We start from the raw sequence: 15280 nt of genomic DNA on the forward strand, positions 1-15280 counted from the left end.
TGGGGACGATGAGCCTACCAGGCTCGTCCTCACACCTGCCTCTTGCATGTGTAGCCAGATGCAGCTGCCTAGCTCAGCTTACCCCTAACCCTGTCCCCAATATTGGTGGGTGTAGTGGCTTAGACAGGGAGACCCCTAACAACCCCAATCAGACTTGTGCCCAGACCTGGCTCTCAGGTGCACTAGTGGGTGCAGTGGCCCAGCACAGCCCACATGCACACTAGGAGGTGTAGCATCCTAGTAGGGGGAACATCTAAGAACCCCAACCCCCAAAGTCAGTCCTCAGCCAGATTGCTGCCACCAGCCCCAACCCCAAAACCTGCAAGTACCAAGCAGATGCAGTGAACCATTAGTGGAGACCTCACCCATGTGGACCCCGGTCCCCGGCTCTCATGTGCATCGTTGGGCACTGTGGTCTGGCCCTGGCTTTCTAATGCCACGGGTACTATGGTCTAGTCATGGAGACCCTTAAGGACCCCACAAGACCACCCCCAGACCCAGTTCTCACACGCTGCAGGTACTGCAGCTTGCACCAGCCCAGCCCCAGATCCGGCTCCCATGCTCATTGTGGGTGTAGTAGCTGGGTCAGGGAAACCCTGTGACTCCATACCAAACAACTCCCTGATCTAGCTCTCACAAGTGCCACCAGAAGTGGCAGCCTGGCCTTCGGAGAACCTCTGGTCCCCATCAACCCACCCCATCATAGATCTCCTGCAGGTAGAATAGCCTAGTTAATGGAACTCCTTAGTAATCGCTTTATATATCTCAAATAAACCCTCAGTATCTCCCATTCTGTTCTGACACTAGTCTGGGGCACTGAGGCACTCTCCACCTCGAGGCAGCCCAACAGAGGCAGTGGGCACCCCACATGACACAGCCAGTTCCACCTCCCACACACACCACCATGGGACACATGGACCAATGGCTCATGTGGCATAGTTCTAATTAATTTTTAAAATGCAAACAACTGACTTAATAAACTTAAAGCTTATCTCTTATAACTGTTTATTTCCTCATTTAAGCCAGCTGCTGTGAAAGAGAAGTACAAGGTAAGCACAAGTTTACTACACAATCTATCTTCTTTGGAAGAAAGGTTAAAGGTTATTCCGGCTGCCTAAAATCAATGAGTCAATGTTGAGCCGATATTAATCCTGCTTTTGCCTACAGGGGTTTTTAAGAATCCTAAAGATGACTTTCAAGCTAAAGTGCAAACTGATCATCAACGCTATGAAAGCATTTTCAAATCAGTGTGCACTCTTAGCTGTGCCAATATTTGTCAGTTATGATAAAATCTGAATTAATTATACCCTTAGAAAAATAAACACTTCTTGAGCCCAGCGCGATAGCATGGTGGTTAAAGTCCTCACCTTGCACGCGCCAGGATTCCATATGGTTGCTGGTTCTGGTCCCGGAGGCCCTGCTTCCCATCCAGTTCCCTGCTTATGGCCTGGGAAGGCAGTGGAGGACGACCCAAGGCCTTGGGATCCTGCACTTGCGTGGGAGACCCAGAGGAGCTCCTAGCTCCTGGCTTCAGATTGGCTTGGCTCCGGCTGTTGTGGTCGCTGGGGAATGAACCATCAGATGGAAGATCTTCCTCTCTGTCTCTCCACCTCTCTGCACATCCGCCTTTCCAATAAAAATAAATAAATCTTTTTTTAAAAAAAAAAAGTAAAAATAAACACTGCTCTTGAGTCTGTCTGCCTTGGAAATTGAGTAGACATACTTTATATACACACATGGAGTTTTGTTATCAATCAGGATGATTTACAACGAAAATGTCATTAGCTGCTTACTACTAAATTCAGCACTTAAATGTCTCCTGTATTTCAAATGAAACAGGGAAGCTGAGCAGGAACATAAAGACATGCAGCCACTCACACACACTGTGCACTCTGATTCTGGCCAAGCCACGCTCAGGCACTTTAAACCAGCAGGTTTAACTAGGACCACACTAAAAATGGTACATGTGGATAAATCCACAGATAAATCCTCACCTTGCAAGCACCAGGATCCCATCTGGGCACCAATTTATGACTCAGCCGCTCTACTTCCCATCCAGCTCCCTGCTTGTGGCCTGGGAAAGCAGTGGAGGACAGCCCAGAGTCTTGGGACCCTGCTCCTGTGCGGGGAGACCTGGAAGAGGCTCCAGAATCCTGGCTCCTGGCTTCGGATCAACTCAATAAGAGCTGTTGCAGCCATTTGGGAAGTGAACCAGTTGATGCAAGAACATTCTCTCTTTCCTTCTCCTAAATCTGATCTGTCTTTCCAATAAAGACAAATAAATCTTAGGCTCAGTGGGTTAAGCTGCCTTATCGGGCACCAGCTCCCTGCTAATGGCCTAAGGAAGCACAAGATGGCCCAAATACCTGGAGCCCTGCCCCTCTAACGAGAGCCTTGAATGGAACCCAGGTTTCCGGCTCACCACTGTCTGGCCCAGCCCAGCCCTAGCCTTTGTTATCCTGAATGTGAACCAGAGGATGGAAACACATCTTCTCTCTCTCCCCTTTCTGTGTCTCTCAATGTAACATAAATCTTAGAAAAAAAAAATCTTCTTGGACAATGGTATTAAAAGGATAAGTTTATTTTGATTTAAAAAAAAAACACCTGCTGAAATGCATAAGCAGCTTTTCACCACACACATTCTTCAGGAACTTTCTGAAAGCCCTTCATATGTGTGGATTCCAAACAGTATCCTACAGCAAAAATGTTTCTCTTTTCATTCCATTTTCCATGAACTAATGCAATTACCTCCGTATGTGTGCATCTGGTAACGGAATTTCAGAATCCAAAGACGCTTCAAAAAGTTCCTGAGCAACACATATCTTTTTCCCCACAAACTGTCTGAAGTTTCGTCATATGAAAGCTGACAGAAGTGTATGAGAAGACAGCAAGTTCACGGCAATGCACATTTCAATACTCTTCTCTCAAAAAAAGTAATGTAAATAGGCAGAAAATCAATCAAAACATAGAATGCCTAACAATTCCTATCTGCCAGGTGTGACTTAATTGGCATTTATATAGAATATTCTACCCAACATTAGTTTCAAGGATACATGAATCATTTACCAAGACAGATTATATTCTGGGCCATAAAACAAAGCCCAATAAAATTTAAATGGTTCAAATCCTACAAAGTATGTTGCTTAACTACAACGAAGTTAAATTAGCAATGAGTAACTAAAAAATCTCCAAATATTTGGAAGGTCACGCACATACTCCCGTATATAACCAACGTGGGTCAGTGAAATCATAAAGGAAATCAGCTCAGGATTTTGAAACTAAATGAAAAATGAAAACATCACAGAAAAACTCCCAGGTGTCTGACTTGAAGAAACCTATATCCGGGCCTGGCGTGGTGGCCTAGTGGCTAAAGTCCTCGCCTTGAACCTGCCAGGATCCCATATGAGCACCTGCTCTAATCCCAGCAGCCCTGCTTCCCATCCAGCTCCCTGCTTGTGGCCTGGGAAGGCAGTCGAGGACGACCCTAGGCCTTGAGACCCTGCACCTGCGTGGGAAACCCGGAAGAAGCTCCTGGTTCCTGGCTTCGGATTGGTTTGGTTCCAGCCATTGCCATCACTTGGGGAGTGAATTATCAGATGGAAGATCCTCCTCTCAGTCTCTCCTCCTCTCTGTATATCTGAGTTTCCAATAAAGATAAATAAATCTTTTTTTTTTTTTAAGGCACCTATATCCATCCCATCTCAGTCAGCATGAGCTCCCAACTGCAGCTTCAACTAACACAAACCCAGGGGAAAAGCAGGGAGGGGGAGAGATGAGTTCCCTGCCACCCACGCAAGGGTCCTGGGTGGAGCTCCTGAGCCAGGCCTGGCCAGCCCTGCCATCTCAGGCATTTAAGGAATGAACTAGTACAAACACACATGCGCAAATTCTCTCTTAATTTCACTTAAAAAAAAAAAAAAAAAAAAACGCCCAGGACTCTAGCCTGAGAGGAATTCTATAGCATTAAACACTGATTTTTAGTGGAGAATTAAGGTTCACATTCAGAAGTTAAATTCTTACTTTCACATTATCCTAGCCAATCTTGTCAAATAAACTGTCAGGTAAACAGTAAGAAAGGATGTAACAGGAGCAGAGAAATAAAAACCAATGAATTTGAGAACACAAAATCAGTATCAGTAAGCCAAAAGATCATTTTTTTTTCCAGAAGACGAATAAAACAGAAACTTCTAGACAAAATGAACACTGTGAACAGAAGAGGGAAAAATACAAATACACGTTATCAGTTAGGAATGGGAACGCGCCACTATAGATTTCATACACATGAAAAGGTAAGCAGTCATCATGAGCAATTTTATTCCAATAGCAGCTGAAATTAACACCTTCTTTGAATGACATGAACTATCAAAGTCCACTCAAGAAGAAATAAACTGAGTAACCCTTTCTCTGTTAAAGCAATTTACTACGCAGTTAAAAGCTTGCCCTTAAAGAAAAGTTCAGGCTTTGATATGCAAATCATTTAGTGCTGTCTGTGTTTTAAGCTCCAGGGAGTTAGGCAGGCGGTGCGGCTTGGTACATTAAACCACCACTTAGGTTGCCCGCATCCCCAGCACTAACAACTCCACTTCCAATCCAGCTTCCTGATAATGTGCTGTGGAACGCAGCAGACGATAACTTAAGAAGTTCAGTCCCTGGGGCAGGCGCTGCGCTACTGTGGGTAGAGCCGCACACTGTGATGGGTGTAGGTTCCTAACCTGGCTTCTCCACTTGTGGTCCAGCCCCCAGCTGAGAGAGGCGTGGGTAAAGCAGTGGAGCATGGCCTAAGGGCTTGTTCCTGCCTCAGGTAGGAAACTTCTAGGAAGCAACAGGGGCGCCTGAGGAGCAAACCAAGCAAGAGAGGCGCGCTTCTCTCTCTCTCTCTCTCTCTCTCTCTCATCCTGCCTTTCAAATAAATAAACACAACTTTTACATAAAAGGGTACTTGAAAGGATGAAACATTTATTAGCTACCATATGTATGCACTAAGCATACATTGTTAGTATTTCAGCAGAAACACGCTGAGAGCTTGGGCCCAGCGCAGTAGCCTAGAGGCTAATGTCCTCACCTTACACACACCAGGATCCCATATGGGCACCAGTTCATATCCCGGTGGCACCGCTTCCCATCCAGCTCCCTGTTCGTGGCCTGGAAAAGCAGTCGAGGACAGCCCAAAGTCTTGAGACCCTGCACCCATGTGGGAGACCCAGAAGAAGCTCCTGGCTCCTGGCTCCTGGCTTTGGATCCACTCAGCTACAGATGCTGGGGTCACTCGGGGGAGTGAACCAGCGGATGGAAGATCCTTCTCTCTATCTCTCCTTCTCTCTGGAAATCTGACCTTCCAAATAAATAAATCTTTAAAGAAAAAAAAAGGAAAGAAAAACTAGAGAAAACACTCAACAGGACAGGGAATATTGCATATAATAAGAAATAAGAAAAAAGGCCTGTTTAACACAGTCCAATATATAAGCCAATCCGTTTTTAAGCAACCATTTTTAAGCAGGTCTCATAAGCAAATAATTCTGTCAAGTGTTTTTATGTAAATGCTCGTTTAATTCTTAAGATCTTGTAAAGCAACACTTAATTTCAACAGATTACATGAGTCCAAAGTCACACTAATAGTAGGCAGATGGCAGAATTGAGACTTGAATCTAGATTTGTACAGAAGTACTTGTGTCGTATGAATTTTAGAAAGTTTCTGTTGTCTGTAAGAAACCTCACACTAATTAACTATGTAAAGATTGTCAAAAATATAATAAAAATGGGAAGGAAAAGAAACTTCACAGTGAACACTCACTAAGGTACTAGCATCCAGACAGCAAAAATGAAGGTTGACAAGTCTTCAAAAATTCTCAAGATGAAAAGGTTTAGTAGCCTGTTTCCCCTACTGAAACCAAAAAGCTGCTCGGTATGCATTCTTAACTTCCTCTCATTAAATGTTAAATTGAATCATGTTACGATTATTATCATAGTGGTTCAGCCACAGCTATTTCCTGCCGCAGTTCCTGTTCACCACTCAGAAAGAAGTCCAGCATCTTTTCTTTCCAAACTACCTGCTGTGTGAAGCAGCTGGCTGTTCTCATCTTTCCTGGGTGCCACAGACTAAGCTGGGAAAGCGCAGCTTTCCTAAATGTCACTTAATATTTTCAACTGAGTCACATGCTTCCCAATGTTGTTTAGAAATTCAATGTGAGCATTTGTGGTCGTGCTTTAGGCTGAGAGGAAGACATGGAATTTATTTCCCTCAGATTCGTCGGGGTGGTCCCAAATGGAAACACATGTCCCCCTGCCACTTCCTGAGCTGTCATGGACTGTCACCGAGCACTGTGACACAGCAGTGAAGATGCTGTTTGGGACACCTCTACCCACATTGGGCCCTGCTCCACTCTCCATCCAGGTTCTTGCTCCTGTCAATCCTGGCAGGCAACAGGTGATGGTCCCTGGCATGCAAGTCCCATATGGGCTTCCAAGCTCCTGGCTTCAGCCTGGCCCAAGAATCCAGTGCAACAGAAGACAAAAGTGCTCTCTTACAGCCTAGCTGTGTCTCCCTTTAATTTAAATAAATAAATAAGTAAGTGCATTTTTTAAAAAAAAGGCAGCAGTAATATAAGGAAAGGAGAATGTCTGATATTGACTCTGTAGAAACAAACTAGGTAAAGACAGAACCACAGTCCCTTGGAGATCCTTCCTTTTGGGCCTCGTGCAATGCCTCAGTGGTTCGATCCTCACCTTGCATGTGCTGGGATCCCACGTGGGGGCCTGTTTGGCTGTTCCACTGCATCCACCCATGTGGGAGATCCAAGCTCACTGCTCCTGGCTTCGGATGAGCTCAGCTCCAGCCACTGCCATCACTTGGGCTGTGAGCAAGCAGGCAGAAGATCTTTCTCTCTGTCTCTCCTTCTCTCTGTAGATCTGCCTTTCCAATAAAAATAAACACATCTTAAAAAAAGAAAAATTCTTCTTTTACAAGTAATTCCCAAACAGCTTCCAAAAATAAGCACCAATGCCTCCAGCAATGTCAGTTTTACAGCTTAGAATGAAACCTCAATAAAATAATTGCTTGGCTAGACACATTTAGAAATAGTTTCCAATGGCTCTGGGAAAAGAAATCAGAAGGTACATTTTTAAAAGATTTACTTATTTGAGCAAGTTATAGAAAGAAAAAGAGTGATACACAGATCTTCCATCAGCTGGTTCACTCCCCAAACCAATGCAATGGCTAGAGCTGGACTAGTCGGAACCAGGAGCTTCTTCAGGGTCTCCCACGTGGGTTCATGGTCCCAGACACTCAAGCCATCCTCTTCTGCTTTCACAGAGAGCTTGAGGGGAAGTGGAGCAGCCAGCCTGGTCACCAGGGCTGCACATATTGGCCCCACAAAGTCAATTGCTTTAAATATAACAATGAAAAAACTGTTGAGGTTTTCCCAAAATCTTAGTATTTAAATCTAACCATCAAAATTGAATAATATCCACATTTACACATAATTACCATTTATAAGGTTGGCGCTCACACACACTTTTTCATATAAAGCCCTCAGGAACCCCTCAGCAATTGGCATTCCTGGGGGAGACGGCCTTCGTCCCATTTCCCCAGCAATGAAAACTACTTCTGCGCCTTCAGGTTTCAAGCGGTAGCTCCACCCATAACCCAACCCATTCTCATTTGAGATGATTCATTCCTTTTCATTTATTGAGCAGTTACCATGCCAAAGTACCTCATTTAACGCGTGCTATCCCCCTTGGAGCATTAAGCAAGTCGGAAACTGATGATGAAAGAGATTTGCTATCAAAGTCATGAAAACCCAAGGGGAATTCTAGCTCTAGTCCTCGGTCCTTTAGTTGAATTCTCTTCCCATCAATCTATAGTTCCTATATTCACCAGTATGTACTTTATTATCGTCATTTGTTCCAACGATGCTCCCCAAACAGAGAAGGCAATTCTATCTTCCAATCTCCAAATGAGTTAACGCAAGACTTGATTAATTCCTCCACAACAGAGGGTGGGCGACAATCACAGTCCTTACCCCACATTCGATTACAGGGATTAAATGAGATCATTCATAAGCAGTCCAGCTATTTTCGGATTCCCACATTTTTCCCCCATGCGACCCTAACTTCTTCTCTGTCCAGTCTAACAAAGCCTTTTTTCATTACGTTATTTCTTGCCACTTCGCACTACACAGGGAAGGCAAAAAGCCTCACGGTCTTGAAACTGTTCACACTACTTCCTTTTATTCCTTTTATTTTTAGAACCAACTACCCAGTACCAATTTGGGCTTAAAAAAAAAAAAGCTTGCTCTTGGAGGTTCAACTGTAAGGCTTCACCCACTGTACGCTCCAGTGTGCCTGCACTGTCGCATCTTCACGCACTACCACAAAGTAGCCAAAACGGGATCGCCAACACTGCCTACCTCACTCACACCGAAACATCACATCTGACGCCTACAGACAACTGGAAGCTGTACGGGAGGCGGGCGATTTCCAGAGCGCAAAATATTCCTGGGATCAACCCGTTTCCGGTCTCAGATAAAGTTCACCGTCCCCTAGACATTCACATTTCTTCCCTCTGGAATCTGGGAGATGAGTTCCTACAACCGACATGGCTCATGTCTTCCTCACCCGCCTTAGCCATGTAAAGTCCAAATCCAAGTGGAAGATTTAAAATCTGCATGCTGATTTCTGGCTCCTTAGACAAGACTGCACAGTTGCCACATTCTCAGAATTCCTAATACAACTGTTTAGAGAGTCCAGTCTTGCCAACGAATTGTACAAAGTATCTACAGGACTAAAATCCAACATGAAATCCATCGGTAAAGTCTCAAGAAAAGGGAGGGGAAAAAAAAAAAAACGCTTGAAAATGTTTGGCAAAAGCCAATCAAGAATGAGGAAAGGACAGTGTCCCACGTAAAGTACGCAGAAAACCTCATGAACAAAGACTGCAACTTGCAAGTTACAACAGCATATTTAACGCATTCCCCACGAATTGAAAAGTACGTGGGCGTCTCAATTACATCATTGCAATCAATAACAATTGTCCAGGTTATGTCTGACTAGTCTACGTTGCAATAAGGCAGTTTCGTCCACCACCAACCTCCACCCCTCCGCCCCGGGGCTTCGAATGATCAAGGGTGACAAATAGGGTGGCCAGAATGATGCCTCAAGCCACACAAGAAGGATCTGCTGAGTTGGAAAGCCTTGACTGGAAGGAACAATAACAGAACAACGCAAGCCGTCCGACAGCGGGAGGCCAAAAAAAAATAAATAAAATAAGCAAAGGTGAAATGAGCGCGTGCTGGATGGACCAGGGTATTGTTAGCGGACGGGAAATCCTCCCAGGGGCCCCAGGCGCCCAGCTGTCAGCACCCCTTCGGCAGGGCAGGCCGGGCACGGCCAGGGGGGGAAACTCCAGAGCAGCGGCGGGCACAGCGGGTGCAGGGCAGCCTCCCTCCCTGGCACCCCAGCACGCAGGGGTACCCCCTGCACCCCGATCTCACCCCGTGCACCGCCCTCTAGGGTGCCAGGATCCCCCATCCCAACCCTGCAGCAAAGGGAAGGGAAAGGAAGCAGAGGGGCCTGCGGAGGGGCGGGCGCGGCGGCACCAGCGCGGGCTCGGGAGCAGGGAGGCTCAGTCTCTCCCTCTCCCTCTCTCTCTCTCTCTGTCCCTGCCAGTCGACAAATTGATGCCAGGCCGGGGGCCCGCCAGGTGCCGGAGGCTTGCCAAGGGAAGTCAGCAGCGGCGGCGGAGGGCGACGCGTGGCCCGTCCCCTTCACCCATCCAAGCCACCCGGTTAGCCACCCCGCCGCCAACCTCCCAGAACCGTCCGTCCCGGGCCATTCTGTCAGAAGCCCTGGGAGAATCTCGGCCCCGGGCCCGGGAGGGGCGTCGGAGGGGAAGGTGGGGGATGCAAGCGGCTCTTACCGTGGATGCGGGCGCCGCACCGCTAGCAGGCGGCTGGGGTGTGCGCGGCGGGAGACACCGAGGCGCGAGCGCCGCCCCCGCCGCCGCCGCCACAAGCCGGGAGGTGCTACCCCGAAGGCTGCGAGCGGCCGCGCGGCTTCCACAGCCTGCCCCACCCCCGGCGGCCGCTCCCGCAGGCTTTCACGCCCGAGCCTGCAGTCTCCGCGCTCGGGCGGCGGAGGGCGCGAGGAGAAACGGAGGAGACTCCCGGGGGGGCGGGGCCGAGCGCGAGCTCTTGCTCTGATTGGCACGCCTGCGGCCCAATGGGACCACGGGAACGCCGAGGCTGAGCTGGGACTGACGTTCCGTGTAACCTATGACAGTAAAGGAGGCGGGCCCGGGGCCTTCTCTGACGGCCGCCTCTCGGGCCAAGCTGAAGGAGAGGAGAGGTCGGTTGGTTTTGACTGACGGCTCTCTGGCCCAATGAGAGCCGGGAAAGGAGCCTCTGGAGCCAGATTGGCGTTCTCTCTACCTCTACGGGGAGGCCCGGGGCGGGCGATGAGAACCAGCCCCGGATATGGGCGCGGCCTTGAGGTGGAATTGAAGGATCCTCTACTGTGGTGTTTCGGAGAGGCGGAACAGGATCTTTTTTTTTTTTTAATTATCATGTGACGGGGTTCTGGATTTCATGGAGGGGGGGAAAAGTGTGGAAAAGGACAAGGATCCAAACTGGCGACGTTCCGGATCTTGGCGGCGCTGCCAGGTGAGTCGGGAGCCCCCCGGGCCCTCGCCCCGCATGGCGCCACAGCGCTGTCCATCCACGTCCTCGGCTGGGCGGCCGGCCGGAGGCTGGTCCACCAAGGGCTCTCAGGTGCCTCGTGCAGGAGGGAGTCCCCCGTGGACTGCTCGGGTTTGGGGCAGCGTTTCCCAGGACAGGGAACGCCAGGTGAGCCGCGTCGGTCAGCTTGGCAGAAGGAGCTGCGTTTTGGCCCAGGCGGTTGCAGCGCGGGGGGCCTTCGGAAAGCGACTTTGTGTGGGTTGTGCAGGTGGACTCCGGGACTTGGGGCCGGGGCGAGGTTCCCCCTGGGGCAGTGATGGGAGATGACAAACTGGCCGGGATCGGATCCCCGAATACCTCACTCGGCTAGTAGGAGACGAGGGAGAAGGGGTGTCGGGCAGACAGCCAGCTCGGAAGAAGGCATCTGTCTGAGCAAAAACGGAACTGTCCTCTGGGTATCCGAAGTAATCGCCTTCAGAGGGATGTGTTTTTCTAGTAACCTTTGGATGGGAGAATTCCCCAACTCCGACCCAGGGAGAAAGGGGAGGAGTCGCCTTAGGAAGCCGCAATGACTGGCGATCCGGGTCGTAGGTCCTTGCCTGCGGCTCTGCATCCCGCACTGCCCATCTTGCAGGCACAGCAAGCTTATGTCCTTTGCATTTGGTTTCAGTTCACCTTCAGTCCTAAGTGCCCTAGGCTGATGGCAGCCACTCTCTTCTGTGCTCCCTGTGGGGGAGAAGGGAGGGAGTGAAGCTTGTCTTCCTCCGACCACAGCTGAAAATGTTTTTCAAGTATGGGTGTTTCTGGTAAATCTTTTCTTGGAAAGTTTTCCCAGAAACGATCAGATAGCGTGGAGATGCGGCTTACATACATTGAAGTGACAGGATGAGAGCCAACCACAACTCCTTTGCAAAATTCAGACCCGCTTCCCAACAGACCTCAGCCTCTGGCCAGTTGTGGAGTGTTGCAAAAGTTGCCAAGCCTCTGCCAGCTAAATGAACAAATTACATACAAGAAGGGAATTGGGAGATGCGTACCCAGCTCCTGCAATAAAATGGGTGTGTACGCTGACCCTCTGATAGCCTCCCCACTATTCAAGGAGTAGATGTATGGAATGCAATAAAATTAGCAATGAAATAGAATTAACGGAGCGCACTAGCCAGACTGTTTGGTTCTTCCGACCAATTCCTTCACCTTTTGTCTTAACTTCTTGGATCCACCACCCACTTGGTCCTACCTCGGCCACCGTCAGGATGCTCTTACGTCTGTCACCCCTCAGACGCTGGTTTCCTCAGTCCAATTACACAGGGTGCTGCTTTCCCGGGAGCTTCTGCTCGTCCCCTTCTATCTCATATCTCATCTTTGGTTTTCTCCAGACGGCTTAAAAGAATGAAATGTCCTCAGCTGTTTCCATTGTCTTATCTTCTCTGAACTCCTGCCAGTGCCTGCAGTCTGCCTTCTGTTTTCCCACACACTTGAATAAGTAGCGAGACCTACTGTACGCTTCTTATATGGAAAAACAAATATACATGTATGCACCTAAGTTATGCAGTCGTGTGTCCTCAAACTGTGAGTTTTTAAGAACTCGCTCAAGTTATTTTAGAATTGAAGAAAAGTTGGTAAAAGAGCAAAACAGAAAATACTCTGGAAAAGTGTGTGCGCTAGCGCTTGCACAGATTCTGACAAATAGCAGAGCCACACACCGTTATGGGGTGTTAGCACAAAGCCAATGGAAATGAGTGAGACGGAATAGCTATGAGAAATAATGCCGATTAGAGAGCAGTTTAGCTTCCAATGAGTACAAATATCTAAAAGGTTTTGAGTGATGTGTTTTAATGAAAAGCTACCTGAGGGTTAAAGAGGAAAGCATGTACAGATTATGTTAAAATCTAGTGTCACCAGGATTTAGCTCCGTGGCCTCTGGACTATGCTAATTCTACTCAATGTTCCCGCCATTGCCACCCATCATTTCCTCCTTATGAAATTCCCCTCTGGTGACTTGGATCAGCCTCCTCCTTTTTCACTCTTGGACATGGAACGTTCGTTGTTAGCTGCCCCTTGAACACATTCAGGGAGGGTGAGAACACCCCCAAGGGGACAGAAGTGAAGTGACAAGTGCATGGACTTAAGTAATGGCATCCAAAAGGAACAGAATGGTCCCTGAACTCTTTCGAATTCCCAGTGGACACACTAATGCGCTATAGGAATGAGGAATTTCATATTGTCAGTGGTTGGTATGTTTTTAAAGGTAGCGAACAGTTGAATGCTTTCAGACTCAGGAAGTCAGTGGATGGAAAAGGGCCAACTTGGCTCACTAGGAATAGAATAGGACATTTTTTTTTTTTTCTGTTATCAAAACCACCTTGACTCTCTCTCCTTCTCTTAGGGTGTGTGTCCCTTTTCTCCTGGCCCTGCAACAGCCTCTCTGCACTGTGTAAATGAGAATGTCCTTGGCTCAGAGAGTGCTACTCACCTGGCTTTTTACATTGCTCTTCCTGATCATGCTGGTGCTGAAACTGGATGAGAAAGCACCATGGAACTGGTTCCTCATCTTTATTCCCGTCTGGATATTCGACACAATCCTACTTGTCATGCTGATCGTGAAAATGGCCGGGCGGTGTAAATCGGGCTTTGACCCTCGCCACGGATCCCACAACATCAAAAAAAAAGCCTGGTACCTCATTGCCATGTTGCTGAAATTGGCCTTCTGCCTCGCGCTGTGTGCTAAACTGGAACAGTTTACGACCATGAACCTGTCCTTTGTCTTCATTCCTCTGTGGGCCTTGCTGGCTGGGGCTTTAGCAGAACTGGGCTACAACGTCTTCTTTGTGAGAGACTAACTTCCGAGTACATCGCCTCCTCTCTGTTGCTGTCCAACAAGCTCTCGTTAAAGTGTTCGGAATCTTTGCAAGCTTCAAGAATGCCAGAGAAACCAACGGGAGAGAATCAGATGTAGTTTTATACTGCAGCCAGGAAATGAGATTGTCAACCATGGACTTCCGGTTGATCCGAAGCGTAATTATTCAGTGTTGGAACTGTTGATATCATTACTATCCCTATGTAAATAAAGTTTGGTTTGGAACTCATTTTCCTACATGACTCTTGAATAAGTAATCTGTTCTTGTACGTATTACAAAAGCCTTTAATCCACATATTTGGAGAGGAATTTTTAGGTGACCAAAGAACTATAAATGATAGTTATTGTAACTATGTCAATCAGAAGGTTACAGTCACAGAGAGTCTGAGTCTGACAGACACTTCCATGGCAGAAGTTGAAACTGTGAGTGAATTGCTGTAATGTCACGATCAGAGACAAACCGATCAGAGACAAACCGCTCTTGAACTGCTTATGGGTGAGCAAAGAAACAGATGTCCGCAGATGAAACACACTCCTGCAGAGATGCTGGGAACAGTGTGCAGACAGCCACAAAGGACGTAGATGATGTCAGCTCAGGCAACTGCAGCAGTAAGCTTGAGAAGAAATGCAGCTCAGAAAGATATCCTGTGGGCACGTGCCGGTAGCACAGCGTGCCCCTGAGGCATCTTTCATGAAAGGAAGAATCAATCCTTGTGGCAAAGTTAACTGATGCCACATTTTAGGAAACCCCCACAACCAACCCACCTACCCTTCAGCACGGTGCTGACCAGTCAGCACTGGTCAATGTCAAGGTGAGATCTTCCACCACTAAGACAGTTACACCCTGCTGAAGGCGGATGATTGTTAGCATGTCTTAGCAGTATGTTATGATTAAGCACATGTTTAGAAACAATGCTGTTGAACACTTGACAGACTATGGGATATATAAACATAATTTGTACATGCACTGAGAAATTACCAAAAAAAGCATAATTTGCTCTATTGTGACGTTCACTCTACTGCAGAGCTCTGGAATAAAACCCGCAAAGTCTCTAAAGGTAGAAGCAGTGCTATTCTGAAGTCGGGAACGGACTTTTTGTCTTTTTTAAAGATTATTTTTATTGGAAAGTCAGATTTATAGAGGAAAGACAGAAACATCTTCCATCCACTGGTTCACTCCCCAGGTAGCTGTAACGATCATTGCTGAGCCAATCCAAAGCTAGGATCCAGGAGTATCTTTTGGGTCTCCAACGTGGGTGCAGGGTCCCAAGGCTTTGGGTCATCCTCAACTGTTTTCCTAGGCCACAAGCAGGGAGCTGGATAGGAAGTGGAACAGCTGGGATTAGAACCAGCACCCATGTGGGATTCCAGGCATGCAGGGCAAGGACTTTAGCCACTAGGCTACCACATCGAACACCAGAGACTGACTTTTTAAATCATAGAAATAGCTATAACTTGGTTTCCCAACCTATAAGATACAACTTTTGTTCCTTATCTTATGGAATGAGTATATTACATATTAGGTGATACAGTATATTATATTTGAGGAGATACAAGGTGGTATTTCCTAACTCCTCCCCTGTGGCTTGGCTGAAGTCCAACACGTACATAACCAGTATGGGGTGAGCAAATGGACAACGAGCAGCAAAGAACCGGTCATACCCCAGCTACATGATAATGGGACAATTGGAGAGGAGATACGCAAAGGCAAGAAAGGGGATGCACTATCTAAGTGCATTTGAAAGGAGAAATA

At 47.5% G+C, this 15280-nt stretch overlaps 2 protein-coding genes across 3 annotated transcripts in view; one reads left to right on the top strand and one right to left on the bottom strand.

The window, feature by feature from the left end:
- Nucleotides 1–10078, bottom strand: part of PHTF2 (putative homeodomain transcription factor 2) — an 83004-nt gene extending 72926 nt beyond the window's left edge. Inside the window, exon 1 of one of the 2 annotated variants that reach the window (XM_040971153.1) lies at nucleotides 9914–10078. The gene's annotated coding sequence lies outside the window, so the exon portion shown is untranslated. The remainder of the gene's footprint in view (nucleotides 1–9913) is intronic. The other variant, XM_040971161.1, reaches the window with a different exon arrangement.
- A 387-nt stretch (nucleotides 10079–10465) lies between these two features.
- Nucleotides 10466–13756, top strand: TMEM60 (transmembrane protein 60). Its single transcript, XM_040971170.1, has 2 exons — nucleotides 10466–10655; nucleotides 13057–13756. The coding sequence occupies exon 2, from the start codon at nucleotides 13109–13111 to the stop codon at nucleotides 13508–13510; it is 402 nt and encodes a 133-aa protein (XP_040827104.1). The 5' UTR covers nucleotides 10466–10655; nucleotides 13057–13108; the 3' UTR covers nucleotides 13511–13756.
- The last annotated feature ends 1524 nt before the right edge of the window (nucleotides 13757–15280 follow it).

This window comes from Ochotona curzoniae, unplaced genomic scaffold (assembly GCF_017591425.1).
Source record: "Ochotona curzoniae isolate NIBS_2020 unplaced genomic scaffold, NIBS_Ocur_1.0 contig_21, whole genome shotgun sequence".
Classification (NCBI taxonomy): domain Eukaryota; kingdom Metazoa; phylum Chordata; class Mammalia; order Lagomorpha; family Ochotonidae; genus Ochotona; species Ochotona curzoniae.